Source organism: Panthera tigris, chromosome B4 (genome assembly GCF_018350195.1).
Source record: "Panthera tigris isolate Pti1 chromosome B4, P.tigris_Pti1_mat1.1, whole genome shotgun sequence".
NCBI lineage: Eukaryota > Metazoa > Chordata > Mammalia > Carnivora > Felidae > Panthera > Panthera tigris.
In genome coordinates this window covers 140432386-140447017 of record NC_056666.1, presented here as the reverse complement: position 1 = coordinate 140447017, position 14632 = coordinate 140432386, and the positions used below count along the sequence as shown (strand labels likewise).

At 59.2% G+C, this 14632-nt stretch overlaps 1 protein-coding gene across 4 annotated transcripts; it reads left to right on the top strand.

Moving 5' to 3' along the window:
- The first annotated feature begins 2977 nt into the window (after positions 1 to 2977).
- Positions 2978 to 13590, top strand: DENND6B (DENN domain containing 6B). Of its 4 annotated transcripts, none has more exons than XM_042993618.1 (20): positions 2981 to 3325; positions 7778 to 7816; positions 7890 to 7932; positions 8415 to 8527; positions 9052 to 9132; positions 9778 to 9883; positions 10003 to 10082; positions 10170 to 10232; positions 10453 to 10508; positions 10999 to 11121; positions 11224 to 11319; positions 11418 to 11512; positions 11659 to 11724; positions 12039 to 12103; positions 12189 to 12278; positions 12354 to 12407; positions 12732 to 12841; positions 12942 to 13044; positions 13143 to 13220; positions 13301 to 13590. In XM_042993618.1, the coding sequence occupies exons 1-20, from the start codon at positions 3164 to 3166 to the stop codon at positions 13421 to 13423; spliced, it is 1746 nt and encodes a 581-aa protein (XP_042849552.1). In that variant the 5' UTR covers positions 2981 to 3163; the 3' UTR covers positions 13424 to 13590. The 4 variants fall into 4 exon arrangements, with proteins under 4 accessions (XP_042849555.1, XP_042849552.1, XP_042849554.1 ...); XM_042993619.1 differs by having other exon boundaries at positions 2985 to 3325; positions 13146 to 13220; XM_042993621.1 differs by lacking the exon at positions 11224 to 11319 and having other exon boundaries at positions 2978 to 3325.
- Positions 13591 to 14632: the final 1042 nt, after the last annotated feature.

Below are 14632 nucleotides of genomic sequence, written 5' to 3'. Positions count from 1 at the left end.
CTGAAGAGCGAGTGGGGATTGGCTGTGAACTGGCACAGAGGAACTTTTTTGAAGTACCATATTTCATTGATTGTAAAATACACATTTTGGGGGGCACCTGGGTGGCTCAGTTGGTTCAGCGTCTGACTTTGGCTCAGGTCATGATCTCGAGGTTCGTGGGTTTAAGCCCCACATCGGGCTCACTGATTCCAGTGCAGAGCCCGCTTGGGGTACTCTGTCCCCTTCCCTCTCCCCCTCCCCTGCTTGCATTCTCTCTCTCTCTCAAAAATAAACATTTTAAAAAATGCACTTTTTTTCACAATATAACACCTAAAATCAAAATACATCTTACAATTGATGACAGGCAATAAGCACATGAAAAAAATGCTCAACACCATTATCAGAGACATTCAAATTAAAACCACAGTTAGATATCACTACCCACCCACTAGACTGACTAAAACTTAGAAGACTGATAATATCAGATGTTGGCAAGGATATGCACCAAACAGGAAGACATTGTTGTTGAATTTTAAAAATATATGGTTGATTTTGGAAAAGTTCTGGCTGTTTCTTTAAAAAGGTAAACAGGGGCACCTGGGTTGAGCTTCTGACGCTTGATTTTGGTTCTGGTCATGATCCCAGTATGGTGGGATCAAGTCCCGCATCGGGGGTTGTGCTGAGCATGAAGGCTGATTGAGATTCTCTCTCTCTCCCTCTGCTTCTTTCTCCCATGCTCTTCCTCTCTCTAAAAATTAACAACGAAAAGGTAAATAAAAATCTTTGTGACTATGCTATGACTTAGCAATTCAGTTCCTAGGTATTCAGCTGGGAGAAATGAAAATGTACTTCCACAAAATATCTTGTACAGGGATCTTCACAGCAGTTTCATTTATCACAACCCAAAACTGGAAAGAGACCGGCTGTCCATCAGCAGGATAATGAATAAACAAACTGTGGCATATTCACAAAATAGAAGCATACACAGCAGTAAGAAGGGGTGAGCTCATGAAATATACCACAAAATTGATGAATCTCAAAAACATGGTGAGCAAAGGAAGCCAGACACACAAAATTTCATACTGTATGATTCCATTTTTATGAAGTTCTAGAACAGGGTCACTCATGGTGCAAAGAATCAGAATAATGGAGAGTGGTTGTTCAGAGTGACTGGAAAGAGGCATGCGGGAACTGAGGTGATGGTAATGTTCCTTCCATATCTCGCTAGTTCTTTGGGTTACTGGTTCTGCCCATCTAAGATTCATGTATTTCATTATATATAAATTTTCCCCCCCAAAAAGAAAAAAAACCCTAAAGATTACTAGTTAATAATACACATACTGAAGTATTTAGGGGTGAAAGCATTGATGTCTATAACTGTCTTTTAAAAGTAAAAATATGGGGCACCTGGTGGCTCAGTCGGTTAAGCGTCTGACTTCGGCTCAGGTCATGATCTCATGGTTCATGAGTTCAAGTCCCACGTAGGGCTTTGTGCTGACAGCTCAGAGCCTAGAGCCTGCTTCAGATTCTGTGTCTCCCTCTCTCTCTCTGTTCCTCCTCTGCTTGCACTCTCTCTCTCTCAAAAAGTAAATAAGGATTAAAAAAAATTTTTAATAAATAAATAAAAGTAAAAATAAGATGCATTGATGGATGGGGACAGGAAAGGACAAATGTAGATATAGGATAAAACGGATATAAGAAAATATTAACTATTGATGTAGATTCTAGGTTGCAGGTAAAAGGATGGTCTTTGTACAGTTCATCTATCTTTTATGTATTTTTGAATATCTCATAATAGAATGTTTGAAAACATTTGATTGCACATCACTGTGTAAATAGTAGTTTATCTTGGTGACTTATAAAATAGCATCTTAAACTCAATGACACATGATAATTGTAAAGGATAATTGTGTGGCTCATCAAGTATCCCTGTCCTTCATTTTCCCTGCAGTTAGGTTGTATCCATGTGACTAACTTTGGCCCTAGGACTGTGAATAAAGTGATGCACACGTCACTTGTTGACCAAGGTGGTTAGCAAGTAACGGGCCTCATCAATCTCTTTTCCGCTGCTGGTGACCTCAGAGGCATGTATTCTGGGGGTTTAATGAAGGAGAGCCCTCCAGCTCTCCCACCAGTCCAGGCACGCGTGAAAAAGCCACTGGGGACTTGGAGGTTGTTACTCCAGCCTAGGCTAGCTTAGCCTAACTTTGGAGCGGATTTTCATACAACTCGAATATACACGGCCTGTCTTATCAGTTATTGTCCTTACTCCAAACTCGCCCTTGGGTGAGGGGACTCTGCAGCCACATTTCAGGAGGCCACATTTCTGCAGGCAAGGCTCGGCCAACAGGGGACGCCAGAGGGACACGGGAGGCCAGAGAGGGAGAGGCGACCTGCCCGCTCAACCTCACTTCTCCCCCGTGGCAGAAAATGAAAAGGCACAGGTGGCTCGAATTACATGTTACAGGCGTTATCTGGTTTCGACAGACAGGCCTGAGTGAGCGTGCAAGGCAGCCCACGAGGGTTACAGAAATATTTGGGAGCGCCGGACCCTAGAGGCGATAGACACGGGCGTGGGCGCAGTCCGCACGCAGGTAACAGCTATGCTCCAGTGTCCGGACGCAAAGCCAGGACGTGACACCTCTGCAGGACCCCACACCTCGAGGCGACCCCAGGGAGGAGACCAGCAATCTCTAGAGAACGTTACAACTAGACTGGAATTCGTGTCCGACGGGTGGTAGGAAGTCAGCAACTACGCAATTTGGACGTGAACGCCGGCCGCGTAGGCCCCCGCCCCACACCCCCCTCCAGCTCCCGCAGCGCCCTTGCAGCGCCCCCGGAAACCGCGGCGCCCCCGGAAGCCCCGACCCCAGCCTGGGCAGTCTTCCCCGAGTCTCTCCCGGCTCTACAGCCCTCCCCGGAAGTTCCTCCTCCTGGCTAGGGCCGCTCTGGCCCACGCGGGCCCTTCTCTCTGGTGGACTCGGCGTCGCTCCGCCACACGACGCTCCTCCGGCCGCCGGGGGTGCGGAGGCCGCGGCAGGGCCCCTCTAGCCCGCGGCGGCCGCTCGACTGCTCTGCGGCGCTGTCCCTTCCTGCGCCCAGGCCGCCGCCTTCGAGCAGTTCCCCCGGCAACGTCTCCGAGCCGTTCCCCCGGCAACGCTCGGCGGGCGCAGTCCCGGCCGCCATGGACTCGCTGTCGGGCGCTGGGCCTCGCCGGGGTCGCGGCCGCTTGGGCGAGGCGTCCCCTGGAGCGCGGGCTGCGGCGGCGCCCTGGGCGCGCTTCTCGGCCTGGCTGGAGTGCGTGTGCGTGGTCACCTTCGACCTGGAGCTAGGCCAGGCGCTGGAGGTGAGCGGGGCGGGGGGCCGGGCGGCGGGGCGGGCCTTCCTCTGTCGCCGCCGGCCGACTAGGGCCCGGCCATCGCCCCCAGGCGGCCTGAGCGCTGCCCGCGCTAGAGGTACTGTCGGGCCCACCCCCCAGGTGGCCTCTTCCTCTTCTGAAGCCCCGCACCTGTCACCTCCTGGAAGGTGCCCCACCCCCCGCCCCCGGCAAAAGCAGAAAAAAAAAAAAAAAAAAGGCAAATTGCCAAGACTTCCCATTGCGGTGCAGGAGAGAGGAGCCCCGCACTTGGGGAAACCAAGGATCTTTCCCATAAAAATCTGTCCCGTCTTTCCCCTTTCCACCACTAGCTCTGATACCTTCCCTCCCCATTTGTTCCAGCCAGAATCCCAGGGGCCAACAAGGATTTGAATTGCGTTGCCTCTGTTGCCGTCACCCCCTTCTAATTGGCCTTCAAAGTCCAACCTTTGTGGCTTCTCCTGCTTGAATCCGTCCACACCTCCTTGTTCGCTTACAGTCAGACCCGGACCCCTTGGAGTCCCGTTGCAACCACACTAGTCATCTTTCTGTTCGCCAGCGGCACCCACCTCACCCGGCCTGGGCGTCCCCACTGCCTGCACCCCCCTCCCCCCACCTCAAACAGCTTCTCTTCCTCCACCTATAGATGAAAATGTGGTCTCCTCGGGGAGGGGAGGCCTTCCGCAGGCCTGTCACAATGGTCATTTCTCTGCTCTGAAAGCGGTGACCCACACCAGGGAGCTGAGCAGTGCAGGGGCATCGCCAGGTTGTCAGGGAGCCTGACAGGTAGTTGCCAAGATGAGGCTCAGCAGCCATCCTTGGGGAAGCCAGTGAAGGCATGTTTTCTCAGCCTTTGCTGAATTCCGAGAGCCTGGGGGGAACCCGAGTCTTCTAAACACAAAGGATCTGCCCTTCCTGAGACCTTTTTGGATCCCAGTGCAGTGCCCAGGTATCTGTGAAGACCCCACCCCCACCAGGCAGGCATTATTACTGTGATAGCCCCATTTGACCGAGGGACCTGAGCACAGACAGGTGAGGTGAGGTGATCTGCCCAGTGTTACAGAGCCCACACTCATGCTGTTGCCCAAATCGTTCCCCATAAAATCACAAGAAAAGGCGTTCTTCCGTAAGTTTTTCTAGAACTTAACCGTTTAGAAAGCTAATTCTAAGCAAGTACCATTAAAGGCTCTGTGTGCCTGGGCTTCTGAGCCTTTGGTGAGGCTACACAGCTCTGGGAGGGGATGTTGGGGACCCAGAGCCCCTCGAAATCATCAAGTCTCTGCAGGAATCGGGCTGTCGCTCTTATCAGTGCAGCCACAGTCTTTATCAGGTCTGCCTCTTGATCAGGGGTCATTTCAGCTGAATCTTCCGGCTTTTGAGGATGTCTTGGACTGCCTGAGCACCGGAAACAGCCCGGCTCTGTGCTTGGTGCTGGGATGTGGACAGAACAGCCAGAGGCTGCCTTCCAGGAGCTCCTGGCCCACAGAAGCCCCATGGACAAGTGCAGCTCAGAGGAAGGCATAGGGCTTGGCCAAAGCTTGGAGGGTGAGAAGGAGGCAGCCAGGCAGGAGAGAAGGGGCTGTTTCAGGTAACCTCTCCCTCAAAAAACCAGCAAGAACAAAGGCGAGGAGTTGTCCACTCACTCATCCGATAAACCCAAGTACTAAGTGGCTGCCGCCAGCCAGGCCCTGCAGCACCGGGGCTGGACACGGGGAACACTGACTTAAGTGAGAAGACAAGGCCCTGCCCCCCGGAGTTCACGTTCTGTGCTAGAGACACAGACAGTAAGTGGACAGGACACCCGCAGACACACAATATGGGGAGGGGGTTCCAAGCAGATGGGTGCACTGAAGCCTGTGGGTGAGGCAGGAGTCCCACTTGAGAGGAAGGCAGGCAGGGCCTCGTCGGGGGGGGATGAGAACATGCGGATCAGCCAAGGAGAGGGCCTGGCTCTGCCCTGGAGGCCCATAGAGCCCCTCTCCGCTGTGGTGTACACGTCCTTCCCGGACAGAGCTCCTGCACAGTCTCAGGACCTTTTCTAGTAAAAAGTCATCGAGGATCCCAAAAAGCTTTTTGTATTGACGACACCTATCAGCGTTTACCAGAAGTTAAAACTGAGAAAATTTTAAAATACTTATTAGGCTATTGTAAAAAACAAAACCAAATGAAAAACAAATACTGTATGTGTTAATATAAATATTTTCATGAAAACAGCCATATTTTGCAAAACAAAATTTAGTGAAAGGAGTGGCATCATTGACACTTCTACAAACCTTTTTATTTTTAATTTTTTTTTTTAACGTTTATTTATTTTTGAGACAAAGAAAGAGCATGAACGGGGGAGGGTCAGAGAGAGGGAGACACAATCTGAAACAGGCTCCAGGCTCTGAGCTGTCAGCACAGAGCCCGACGCGGGGCTCAAACTCATGGACCGCGAGATCATGACCTGAGCCGAAGTCGGCCTCTTAACCGACTGAGCCACCCAGGCGCTCCTCTACAAACCTTTTTAATACCTGGCCAGAGAGAAGGCAGCCGGCTTCCCGCGTGGGTTCTGCTGTGCGTGCCGTGACAGTGTGCGTTACAACCTCTGGAAGCATCAGTGCATGTGCGAGGGTACAGCTTGGGCCTCAGAGTCCTGAGGCACCTGGGCATTCTCAAGGGACACTTCACCACGTCTGTCTTCCTCGGGGAAGACTGCATCCCAGGAGCAGCGGCTGTGCTGTCTCGGGCAGAGAGGACAAGGCCCTCGTGGGCCTACGGGGATGGGGTCCTCAGGCAGCACGACTCCTTGCTTCCTGCCTTTCTCTGAGGGTCTACTCCACTTCTCCCCCCATCGAGGCGTGGCTCAGTTTGGCCTTCCCTCTGGTCTCCATTCTCAGGAGAGACTGCACCAGGCCATAAACGTGTGCTCTCACCAATTTTTCCAGTGGGGTCCGTGGACACAGATGCAGAGGCCAAGGTGGCCTGCTTAGATGCTGCAAGACTCCTGATTCAGACCCCTGGTCTCAGTGCAGAGGGTCCACTGCCCCAGCTGCCAGGCACCTGCCTTTCCTTGGCCTTGACACACATGAGGGCTTGGCCTGAGTGGTCCTGTGGCCCTGCCCCTCCGAGCCCTCCCAAGGTTCCTCTGTGGGTCCAGTCCCATAGACAAAATGCCCTTCAATCTTATTGCCTCCTTAGCTGACATGTCCTTGAAGTTGCCACACGACCTGCCTGTTCTGTTATCCCTCAAACATACTGACATATGAAAACATACGACGTTTTCACACACGTCGTAAATACTGTATCTGGTGAGGGTATAGTCCCTGCCGGGGCCAGGAGGCCAAAGTATCTGGGACATGGTCCCTGTCCTCAGGACGCTTGGTGTGCAGCAGAGGAGACAAAATGGGAGCACAGCAGCAAGCCCGAGCATAAAAGGACAAGAAGCTACGTCATTCCGACAGTGCAAACCCCAGAACCTGGCGCTTTGCTCTGGGGGCTCCGGGAACACCCCAGGAGGAGTCTCAGCTTAAACCCAACTCCTCCTCAGTGTTAGAGTTTGGGGGACAGAGCAAGGGGCCCGTGCACACAGGCCCTTGGCTCCTGGCCCATCGTAGACTCCCAGCACCGCCTCTTCTTGACAGCACAAGCCAGGGCAGCAGCAAGGCCCACGGTACGCCAGCTCCCCAGAAGTCCCCTTGAGGCCCGCTGAGGGTGAGGGCTGTGGGGCTCCCTGCCATTTTGGTCCCCGACAACGAAACCCATTCTGGCCACGGGCCTGTGCATGGAGTTGCTGAGCCTGAGAGCCAAGCCTCAGCCCCCTGCCCCTCTGGGGCGTGGCCTGCCCCCTAGATCACTAAGGGCCTGCTTCTGACATGGCTGGGGCCCACGGTGTTCTCCTGGGGCTCTCGCTCCAGGTGGGGCACAAGCCAGAAGCTCGTGGATCCCAGAACGGCAGAGGTTGGGTTGAAAGCACTCAAGGTTGACAGGCAGGGTGCCGCTGTCTCGGAGGACACCTGAATCAAAACCAGGAGATGAGGTTGACAAGTCCCGTCTAGGGGAGCAAGTCTGGGGACGGTACAGCCCAAGACTCTGGCTGAGTAGAGGGGTTCAGGAGGTGGAGAGCAGGAGGGGCAGGGGCCAGCAAGCAGGGCCACGTAATCACACTCCAGAAGAAAGAGGAGGCCACGGGGGGCTCTGAAAACCACCTTCTGAAGCTGTGGGGGCAGACCTTGGAGATGGTGGAGGCAGGGGGGCCACAGTCTGCATGAGGGGTCTGAGGAGGGAGTTGGGGAGCTTGCCCAGGTGTGGCGGCCAAGGCAGGGGAAGGATAGTGTGGTCTTGTGCTGAGAAGGGCCCGGAGGGAGCCCAGGGAAGAGGAGGAGGGGGCAAGGGACACACTCCTGCCAACCAGCGTGGCACTGCCTGCCCAGCCGATGTTACCCGGTGCTTGTGTCCCTGCAGCTGGTGTACCCCAGTGACTTCCGGCTCACGGACAAGGAGGTGGGTCCTGGCCTGTTGGGAACGGATGTGGCCCTGCACTGAGCCAGGCCTCACCGGGTTTCCTGTGTTTCAGAAAAGCAGCATCTGCTACCTGTCTTTTCCCGACTCCCACTCAGGTAGGCAGCCCCAGCTGGGATGTCAGCTCTGGGGCTGGCGGGAAATAGGAAGGAGGTGGGAGGTGAGGCTGTCCCAGAGCCCCACCAGCCCCACTCCCCTCTCCACACTGCCTCAGTGGTGGTCACGTTCCCGGATTCTCATGGAGAGAAGGGTCTCTGGGCAGAGGGATCGGCGGGGTCTGGTGCCCTTTACTTCACCACAGTGGCCACCAGGACCTGGGACCTGGCCTTTGCTCTTGTCCAGGCAGGCCTGTTTTTCTGTCCCAGGCAAGCTGACTGGGCCCCACACCAGGGTGTCCCAGTATCCCACCTGTGCTCGTTGACAGCACGGATGCTTTGGGGCTGTCCCTGGTGCTTCTGTGTGCTGTGTTTATTGTGAAACTCTCAGGGGCATGAATTAGGACACAGCCTTCCTGGCAAGCTGGGCTTTCGTCTCTGGTTCCACCCTGACACAGTCTGGTGGGGGCTGCCTCCCTTCCCAGGCTGCCTCGGAGACACTCAGTTCAGCTTCCGCATCCGGCAGTGTGGTGGGCAGAGGAGCCCCTGGCATGCGGAAGACAGACGCTACAACAGTGGGGCTCCCGTGTCCTTGCAAGTGAGTGTGGCCGCCTCTCCCCACAGGCCAGGGTGGGGCTGGTGTGAGCAGCCCCTTTAGGGCACCCGGGCTCTGTGTGGGAGGACAGGCACTGGCCAGGCCCAGCCAGTGGGCTTTCCAAGCGCCACCAGCCCCTCTGCGCCTGCAGCACGGGCGCCCCCACCTCCTCTGGCTGTCAAGTCCTGCCAGAGTTGGCAGAGTTGTTTCATCATCCTGGCCTCTGCTGGGGTTGGGCTCGCTCTTCCGGGGACTCTCCAGGGTCCCTGGAGCTTTTCGGTGCATTGTGTGTGCGGCAGGGCGTGGCCCAGTGTGTGGAGGCCAGCGTAAGCCTCTGGTGCACCCAGGCCCCGGAGCTGCGGGGACCGCCGTGTTTGCAGGGACCTTCTCTGCAGAGGTGTCGCCCACCTTCTGAGCCCAGGACTCTCCTGGCTGGGGAGGGCTGCAGCAGCCTTGGCAGGGAGTTGGGTGGGCGGGACGGAGGGTGGGCAGTGGGCTCAGCCTGGCTGACACTGCCCCCCTTCCAGAGGGAGCCGGCACACTACTTTGGTTACGTGTACTTCAGGCAGGTGAAGGACAGCTCCGTGAAGAGGGGCTACTTCCAGAAGGTGAGCCACCTGGCTGCTCGGGGGTGGTGCTGCTGTAAGGCAGGGCTGGTGGCCATCAGGACAGATGGACCAACAGGCTGGGGGTCCTGACCTTCCAGTAGTGCCCACTCCTCCTGCAGCCCCCAGCCACTTGGCACTGGGCAGAGCTCACTGCCCTGGGCCACATAGGCCGCCCCACCTGGGGGCAAGGGGTGGGGGATGGGTGCCGCTGTACCCAGCTCTCCCGCTGGCCTTTTGGGGCATGGGCTCTGCTGCTTGCTCCTTGCTGCTGACTGGGGAGGGGCCCTCGTCACGCTTTCGAGATTAGGACAACTTCCACCCTGAACTCAGACACCGTAAGCAAAAGCTGCTTGCCTCCTGGGAAGATCACCCCAGAAATCTTGGCCACGTACATTTTCCTGAGAAGGCCCAGGGTCCAGCCCCACTCTGCTGTCGCCTGAGGTTTCCCTGTCTCGTCAGAGGCAGGCTTTGGGTTTTCTCCTAATAAGCCTGGGGTCCAAGTTGGGCCATTTCTGGGGACAGGTGTCTTGTGGGGTTTGTGGGATGTACTGCCCCGGGCAGACTCTGGCTGAGCCAGGCCTCAGGGGTCCCTGCAGACTCCTGAGTGGCGGGGATTCCATCTCACCGGCCCGGCGCGCCCTGCAGTCTCTGGTGCTGGTATCCCGCCTGCCCTTCGTCCGGCTGTTCCAGGCGCTGCTGGGCCTCATTGCCCCTGAGTACTTCGACAGGCTGGCACCGTGCCTGGAAGCGGGTGAGTGGCTGTCAGGTCCTGCCAGAGTGGTTTCATCATCCCGGCCGTAGCCCCCAGTGGCTTCAACAGGCACCTGCTGCTTGGGGCAGGCTCCTGACGCTGGCCACCTGTGTCCACAGTGTGCAGTGAGATTGACCAGTGGCCCGCCCCCACGCCTGGGCAGACCCTGAAGCTGCCTGTCATGGGAGTAGTCCTCCAGGTGAGAGCTGGCTGGCTGGGCTGGGAAGGCCGCAGGTTCATGGGGACACCCGCTCCCAGCTGGCGTCTGTTCCTTTTGTTCCCCCAGGTTCGCATCCCGTCCAGGGTGGACAAGCCAGAATACGGTCCTCCGAAGCAGTGCAGCCATGAGGTAGGGGTGCCGCTCCTGGGCCCGGGGCCTCACACCTGCCTCAAACCTCCCACCTCCTCAGGCCTCCCCGCCCCACTTGTTAGGGGCCCTGTGGGGGTGGGGGGGGGGTGCAGGGCAGGGGCCACGGCCCCCAGTGTTCTCCTGGGGTGAGGGGTGCTGCTTGCGGCTTTGGGGATGCCAGCCTTGCCCTCGGCCTCACCCTGCCCGCCCCTCATCTCAGAGTCTGCTGCCCACCCCAGTGGTCCTTGCCAGTGTCCACGAACTGGACCTGTTCAGGTGAGCCCGGCAGGCTGCCGCCTGCTACCTGAATACATGGGGAGGGGTCCCCCAAGGTAGAGCCTGTGCAGGGCGGGGGCCGCCTATCAGAAAGGAACCCTTGGCCGGTTCCATGAGGGACAATGATACAGAAGAAGAGCCCAGGGTCCCGGTGCCTCTACCTAGAGGAGGTGGGCACGGTGGGCAGGAAGGTTCCAGAGGTCAGGTGCAGGGAGGGAGCAGCTGCGTTGGGAGATACTCGCTGCCTGAGGCTACTCCTCTCCAGGCAGGTCTATGAGGGAGCCAGGCTTTGGAGACTGAGCCGCCCTGCCCAAGAGGCAGTACGGGGCCAGGCAGGCACGCCGGCGGAGTGGGGGGAGACCCTAGACACCCCTCGGCATGGCCTCGTGTCCTCACTGCCTTCCCTCCGGGGCAGTGCCAGGTGTGGGCGGGTCAGGGCTGGCAGGCTCTGCCCCCGCTGGGCTTCCCTGACGGCCCCCGCCCCGCACAGGTGTTTCCAGCCAGTGCTGACCCACGTGCAGACTCTGTGGGAGCTCATGCTCCTGGGGGAGCCCCTGCTGGTCCTGGCGCCCTCACCCGCCATGGCCTCCGACCTGGTGCTGGCTCTGATCAGGTATGCCGGGCGGCACAGGGCGGGGCTGGCCGGGGCACTGGACCGGCCCCTGCCGTGTTTACTGGCCCTGCCACGCTCCCCCCCCGCCCCGCCGCCCCACAGCTGCCTGCAGCCCCTCAAGTTCTGCTGTGACTACCGCCCCTATTTCACCATCCATGACAGCGAGTTCAAGGAGTTCACCACACGCACGCAGGCCCCGTGAGTCCCCCGTCTGTGCCCTGTCCCCAGCCTGCCGTGTTCCACCTCCCTGGGCCTGCCTCTGCCTCTTCTCTCTCTCTCTTCTCTCCTCTCTCTAGACCAAACGTGGTCCTGGGAGTCACAAACCCTTTCTTTATCAAAACACTCCAGCACTGGCCCCACATCCTCCGTGTTGGGGAGCCCAAGATGTCAGGTGAAGCTGGCCTGTCCTCTGCCCAGGGGACCTGGGGAGGTGGGGTGAGGGGCTCAGAGGCCCACCCAGAGAGGGGCCTCAAGGGCCCTGAGCCCGTGAGTGGCAGAGCTGCGGCACTGAGGCCCAGCCACCGCCGTGTTTCGTAGGGGATCTTCCTAAGCAGGTCAAGCTGAAAAAGCCCTCTAGGCTGAAGACCCTGGACACCAAGCCAGGTGTGTGCCCTTGGCGGGAGCCCTCCTCTCCTCCAGAACCCAGGCATAGGCTCTGAGTTCTCGGGGAGCCTTCTCTGCTTCACAGGGCCGGAGAGGGGGATAGACGTGCAGGTGCATCCAGAGGGGGTAGGGCTGTGGGGGGTGGGAGGGGGCCCTTCGGCTGCGGGCCACTTCTGCCCTCCTGAAGGGTTGGGGCTGTGGGGGGAGGCCCGGCTCTGCCCTCCCTAGGAGGTGGGGCTGTGGGGGGTGCCCCCCCCCGCCCTTGGGAGGGGGTGGGGGCAGTGGGGATGGGGCCAGCTCTGCCCTCCTGCCAGGCCTCTACACGGCTTACTCCGCCCACCTCCACCGAGACAAGGCGCTGCTGAAGCGGCTGCTCAAGGTACAGGCTGGGGAGGGGGGGCTCGGGGGGGGGGAAGTGTGAAGCGCTGCCTTGGATCGGAGCCCACGCCTCCCCCCTCCCTTAGGGCCTGCAGAAGAAGAGGCCGTGGGACACACAGACGGCATCGCTGAGGCGGCACCTCCTGGAGCTCACCCACAGCTTCATCATCCCCCTGGTGAGGCCCAGGGCAGGAGGGGGAGGGGAGCGGAGGGCCACGGCCCTGGTTCACTCCCCTCCCCTTCCCTGCCAGGAGCACTACATGGCCAGCCTCATGCCCCTGAAGAAGAGCATCACACCTTGGAAGGTGTGGGTCCAGGTGGCATCTGGGGAGGGTCTGGGAGGAAGGTAAGGGAGGAGGTCACGGGTATGCAGGAGCCCCCAGGGCTCCAGGCTATCCCCACACGTGCCCGACATCCCTCAGAGGACAGAAGAACGGGGCCCACCCCGGAGGGGCTCGAGGCCCTCCTCTCTGAGAAGGGCCATCCTAGGATCTGTCCTGGGAAGGGTGGGGCCTGGGGGTCCTCACGCGGCTGAGGAGTATGGCAGCGAAGGGTCCTGGCCAGCCGAGGTGCGGGGCCTGTGAGGCCGTGTCCCCCACCTCCCCGCACTCACCAGGCCCCTGTCTCAGACTCCTCCCCAGATCCGCCCCTTCCGCCAGGATGACTTCCTGCACAGCCTGGAGCACGCAGGGCCCCAGCTCACCTGCATTCTCAAGGGCGACTGGCTGGGCCTGTACAGGTGGGTGGATGGCAGGTGGCCCAAGGCCCCTGGAGTGGTCGGTGCAGACCCTGCCCTCACCCAGAGTCAGCCCACGGCTGCTGTATCTCATCCCCCACAGGCGGTTTTTCAAGTCCCCTCACTTTGATGGCTGGTACCGGCAGCGGCACAGAGAGATGGCCCATAAGCTGGAGGCCTTGCACCTTGAAGCTATCTGTGAGGCGGTAAGTGGGGGAGCTGGGGCCGGGGGAGGAAGCGGGGGTGTGCAGGCCCCCGGGCAGGGGGCGGGCCCTGGTGACGGCTGGCTCCGTCTTATTCCCAGCAGAACATTGAGACCTGGATGAAGGACAAGTCTGAAGTGGAGGTCGTGGACCTAGTCCTGAAGCTTCGGGAGAAGCTGGTGAGATGCCTCCTGGCCCTGTCCAGCTTCTGCCAGCCGGATGTGGAGTCACCTGCCCCTGACCACCACTGCCCCTGCAGGTGCAGGCACAAGGCCACCAGCTCCCGGTGAAGGAGGCGACGCTTCAGCGGGCACAGCTGTACATCGAGACAGCCATCGGCTCTTTGCCCAAGGACCTGCAGGCTGTCCTGTGCCCCCCCTAGGACAGAGCCAAAGGGCGAGGTGCAGGGATCTGGGTCTGGCCCAGCTTCCTTATCCTCAGTGAGAGGTGGTCCCAACCAAGCACGAGCTCCCTGCTGCTGCTCCCCAGCCTTGGCCTCCTGTCAGCACCACTGTTGTTCCAGCAGTAAAGGTGGCATTTGGAACCACAGCCTGGCCCCTGACTATTGGCGGATCACATGCTGGCCAGAGCCTCGCCTCCCCCTGGGTCCCACCTGCCCTCTGCAGGGCCTGAGGGCTGGGAGGCGGAGCTGGCTGGGAGCCCTCACTGCTCTGGGCACATGGCTACCCGCCCCCTGTGGTGCCCACCTGCCCAAGCCCTGCAGGCCCTGTCCTCCGGCCCCACCAGGCTGCCCAGCCCGAGACGGAAGGAGGCAGCTGTTAGGCAGACCCCTCTTCTCATGCAGCCACCCACCCATCCCGTGGGGGAGGGGGATACCTCGCTGTGGTCACTGGCTTGGGATGGGCAAAGGCCTGTTTGCAGGGGTGGAGCTCTGCCCTGTAGTTTGCTGGGAGGCTGCCAGGAGGATCTGGGGCATCGTCCTGGATATCACTCTTGGCATACCCGACTGGGCACCCTCTCTGCTCCGCCCAGTGCTGCTTCCTGGCTGACAGGCCCTCGAGCTATGTCCCCTGTGTCCATCCACCCCCACGTGCAGCATGAGGGGTCCTGGCCTCAAGCCTCACCGGGTCCTCTCGGCCAGAGCCCTGCTGCCGCAGCCTCGGAGCACCAGGCTGCTTGGCAAGGCACAGAAGGCCCAGAGGTGTGACACGGTAGAGTGCCGGGCCCCTCAATGCCTGGTGCTGGCCGGTCCCGGCGCTGCCCTGGCTTAGTGCAGGTGACGGCGCTGTCGGCCAGCGGGTGGGTGGGCGTGAGGTGTGGACCGAGCGCCGTGGGCCGGCAGGTAAGTCTCGCGACCTCCCGACTCCATCCGAGAGGTGAGGCTGTGTGGGCGCCTGGCTGGCCTTGGCCACCTCCCTGCGGGGTGAGTGGGCGTGGGCTGGGCAAGCTGTTCCCCTTCCGCGTGCCTGTAGATCGAGTACTCACTGACCGCTGCGCCCCTTCTGTGCTGGGCTTGGCAGAGTCACCAGATGACAGTGGCCGCTGGTCTCAGAAATGTCGGTCTCGACTTGTGCAGCCCTGACTGGCCTAGGACAGCCTGTCACTGCCGCCATTCTGCAGGCCGCTGAGC

What these genes read in the sequence shown, in the direction of transcription:
- DENND6B (XM_042993618.1), top strand. Translation starts at nt 3,164, where the DNA reads ATGGACTCGCTGTCGGGCGCTGGGCCTCGCCGGGGTCGCGGCCGCTTG. An exon ending in TCATGGGAGTAGTCCTCCAG is followed by an intron (nt 10,083 to 10,169) that starts GTGAGAGCTGGC and finishes TTGTTCCCCCAG; the next exon opens with GTTCGCATCCCGTCCAGGGT. An exon ending in ACAGCTTCATCATCCCCCTG is followed by an intron (nt 12,279 to 12,353) that starts GTGAGGCCCAGG and finishes CTTCCCTGCCAG; the next exon opens with GAGCACTACATGGCCAGCCT.